Below are 3,243 nucleotides of genomic sequence, written 5' to 3'. Positions count from 1 at the left end.
ATTTGGGGAAAAATGGCCGCTCCCAGACTCAGTGATCGCAATAAAATATTTAGTTTTATTTTTTTCACGGATTAACGCTAAATTCAATAAATCACTGCGACCGTATTAGTTGTAGGAATAAATAATGATCCATTGATTATTCCTTGCTGACCAGACTTTTCCAACCTCTTATTTCTGTATAAAAGTGTATAAAGGCTTGGCTCTACTCCATTCAGCCAAGGTACGGTTATTTTCCATTACCAGAGCCTCCCACCAACCTGTGGGTGGGGTTGTCAGAGCATAGCGGGCCAACAAGTACAACCATTTGAGTTTTTAAAAAAAAAGCAACACTTTTAGCTACCTATGTAATTTGTCATCAGCAGACAAAAACAAAAGTGACTGAAATCAAAACTGTGCTGCAACAAGTTTCTTTAAAAGCTGTGATAATGTTCAGTTATTGCTGCCAGTTATTTAAAATGCCTAACCCATGAGAGGCTGGGCTATCTAGCTAACGGCAAAATAACTGAGCTTTGCAGACAAGCAGCCGATTGTCTAGATGAGCTGGAAGAAGAAGGAAGCCTGAAAAACTTGTTGCATTGGAAATAACTGCATGAAGTGTATTGGCTAGAGCCTGTTTAGTTGCTTCATTATCTTTATGGCTACTACTGACAGGTAGAAGAACATTACTAAAGGGTCAGAGTGACATCACAACCCATCAGTCATTTATCTTTTCAGACAGCGAGGTCCAAGCCTTTCTTCAAATATTCCATCTAGTTTAACAACTACTGGGAAATTAAAGAACGTAGAAACAATGGCAGGTTCCTTTGGGAAAATCTATATTATGATTTATCAGTTATTCCTCTAGACTAAATATCTGGGTTAATTATTCCTATTAAAATGTTCGCTACACAAAAACACAAAGGTCAACAAACCTTTGTGCCGTTCTAAAATAAAGGCTGCCATTGATCCAGCATTCCTCTATATGATAACTATATATTAGAGGAAGAACAGATTTAATGTTCTGATTGATTGATTCATTCAAATATTAGACACAAAGCTTAGATAACACATCGGAAAGCACAACACCACATATTGCTGGCCTTACCTTGTCTACAGGAAGCGGTAATGGAGCCTGGATGACACTGGAAAGAAAGGAAAACAAGGTTCAACACCATGGAAACAGCAGGAAGGAAAAACATGGAGTAACCACAGCGTCAAGGAAGAAAACTTAGATTTATTTTGTTTACAACCAGAAATTTAGTTTAAAACAGCTCTATACAATTTCATTTTTTGAAGTGCAGCCTTGAAAGCGGTAATAAATGTTTATCAGTAATAATAACTTGAGAACATAACCTGTTCCTGAAGGTTATAACAGCGAATAATAGAAAAGGTTTCTATTCTATTCTATTCAGTAAAGGGATTGCTGAAGAGTCATTGAGTCGATGCAATCAACTGCTTTAACTTAGATAGAAAACTTTGAATCAATGTGACTGGATGATCTGGTTGAATTGTATCTGTAAAGATCCTTGAGATGACGTGTTGTGAATTGGTGCTATAGAAATAGACTAATTGAAGCAAGTTTACTTTTGGGTGACCTAAAAACCGATGTTTAATATCTCTGAAACACGAATCGTTTTACATTAACTTTTTCAATTTATGTTTTTATCTTTACCAATAACCATTTTAAATGCCCAAACGTGCACTAATGAAACACAAACCATTTAGTCTAATTGCTAAGTTGTTTTTTTTAACTCAGTGGGGCGTCAGCTTTACTCAGCTGGAGCTCCTCCTATTTTACAATGTGGTCCAGAGTGTAACGACTGCATCCGACGGTCTAAACGCACCATTAGAGACAAGCGGCCTGACCACTGAAACCGTTCAGGGATTTGAGGGCGTTCAGATGACCGGGAGGGAGAATCAATGGCCAAAAGAGAAAAAACGAGAGCAATCAGGGGCGGTGCAGGATTGTTTAGTCCAGCAGCATCCTGCTATTTTCCTGAACCACAGGCATCATTCCGAGAGATTTAGCATGCTCATAAGAACTAGAAACAGTTTTTAAACACAAAATATGGGGGGGTAAGCAGTGAGAAAGTCCAGTTACAGGTGGAGTGAGGTCCACTGCTTCCTGTGTGCAGCGAAAGAGAACAGATTTAATTTTCTTCCCTCTATTCAGAGTTTCCAGCATTTCTATTCATCCCATGCAGCCATCCACTAATCTGTTTACTGAACCGTTTGCTCCAGTTAGATCGGCTACAGGACTGGAACAGCGGTGGCATCCCAGTCCCCCTGAGAGAACTAGTTCCTTTCACATCAGCATCATTCAGCAGAGTGTGTGAAGCCCCCCCGCAGACGAGATATTTAACCGCCTTTATGATCAATGAACTCAATCTAAAAACTCACGTCAGCTCTACCCGATGACTACTTCAACTGTTCAAAGAGCTGAAGCAGCACCCACTGATTCCCCAATGTGACGTCAAATTACACAACTTTAAAAAAAAATGCTGCACAAAAGTAAAACGCTGATGATGCACAGCTTAATTAACAGATGGCCTACAACCTGTGGATTCACGTGCGACGTCCAACTGAAAGAAGAAATGTTGAAGCTGGTGATGCACTGGTAGGAACATTTGGACTGGTATCTGATATTTTCCATGTATTCTCTAGTAGTGTTCTGTTCCAGCGGCTCACAGTCAGTATGAGACCAAACTATGAGCACATGGATTGGTCCAGGTGTCACGGTGACCCAGTCAGGAGGAAAACATCGGCGACACTGGGACATAAAGAGCAGTAGTTCCTCTACAGGAACTTTTCATCTATAAAGCCTCCTTATCATCGGAATTATGTCTGTAATATTTATTCAAAAACTCTGCAGGATGACATATCACCGCAACCTACATAAGGTGACAGAGAATGCAGCAACGTGACTTTTTTGGAGCCTCACCTCTGGAACTGCTGCATTTAAGGAGGAATCAAGCTTCATGATCTAAACATTTCTCAGCTCTACTGGTGTTTTCCTGTGCTCAGTTTCATTTATTTCCACATACAAATGTTTAGCCACTGATAGCCAACCAGAGGAAGTCACTGAGTGTCTGCTTTGCTTTATGCAAATGATCAGTGCTACATTTATAAACAGAGCAATTGACTAAAATACCGTCCACTATGGTCCATTCAGCACGGTGGCATCATCACTAGGGCTGCAACTAACGATTATTTTAAAAATCGATGAATCGGCCGATTATTTTTTCGATTAATCGGACAAAAAAT

At 39.8% G+C, this 3,243-nt stretch overlaps 1 protein-coding gene across 1 annotated transcript in view; it reads right to left on the bottom strand.

Annotated features, from left to right (window-relative positions):
• The window catches only part of slmap (sarcolemma associated protein), an 88,120-nt gene that overhangs the window by 47,862 nt on the left and 37,015 nt on the right, over positions 1–3,243 (bottom strand). The window contains exon 4 of the mRNA XM_015400666.1: positions 1,085–1,121. Within this exon, the coding sequence (XP_015256152.1) occupies positions 1,085–1,121 (37 nt within the window). The remainder of the gene's footprint in view (positions 1–1,084; positions 1,122–3,243) is intronic.

Source organism: Cyprinodon variegatus, unplaced genomic scaffold (genome assembly GCF_000732505.1).
Source record: "Cyprinodon variegatus isolate N-32 unplaced genomic scaffold, C_variegatus-1.0 Scaffold1131, whole genome shotgun sequence".
Classification (NCBI taxonomy): Eukaryota; Metazoa; Chordata; class Actinopteri; order Cyprinodontiformes; family Cyprinodontidae; genus Cyprinodon; species Cyprinodon variegatus.
This window is presented reverse-complemented; position numbering and strand designations above follow the sequence as displayed.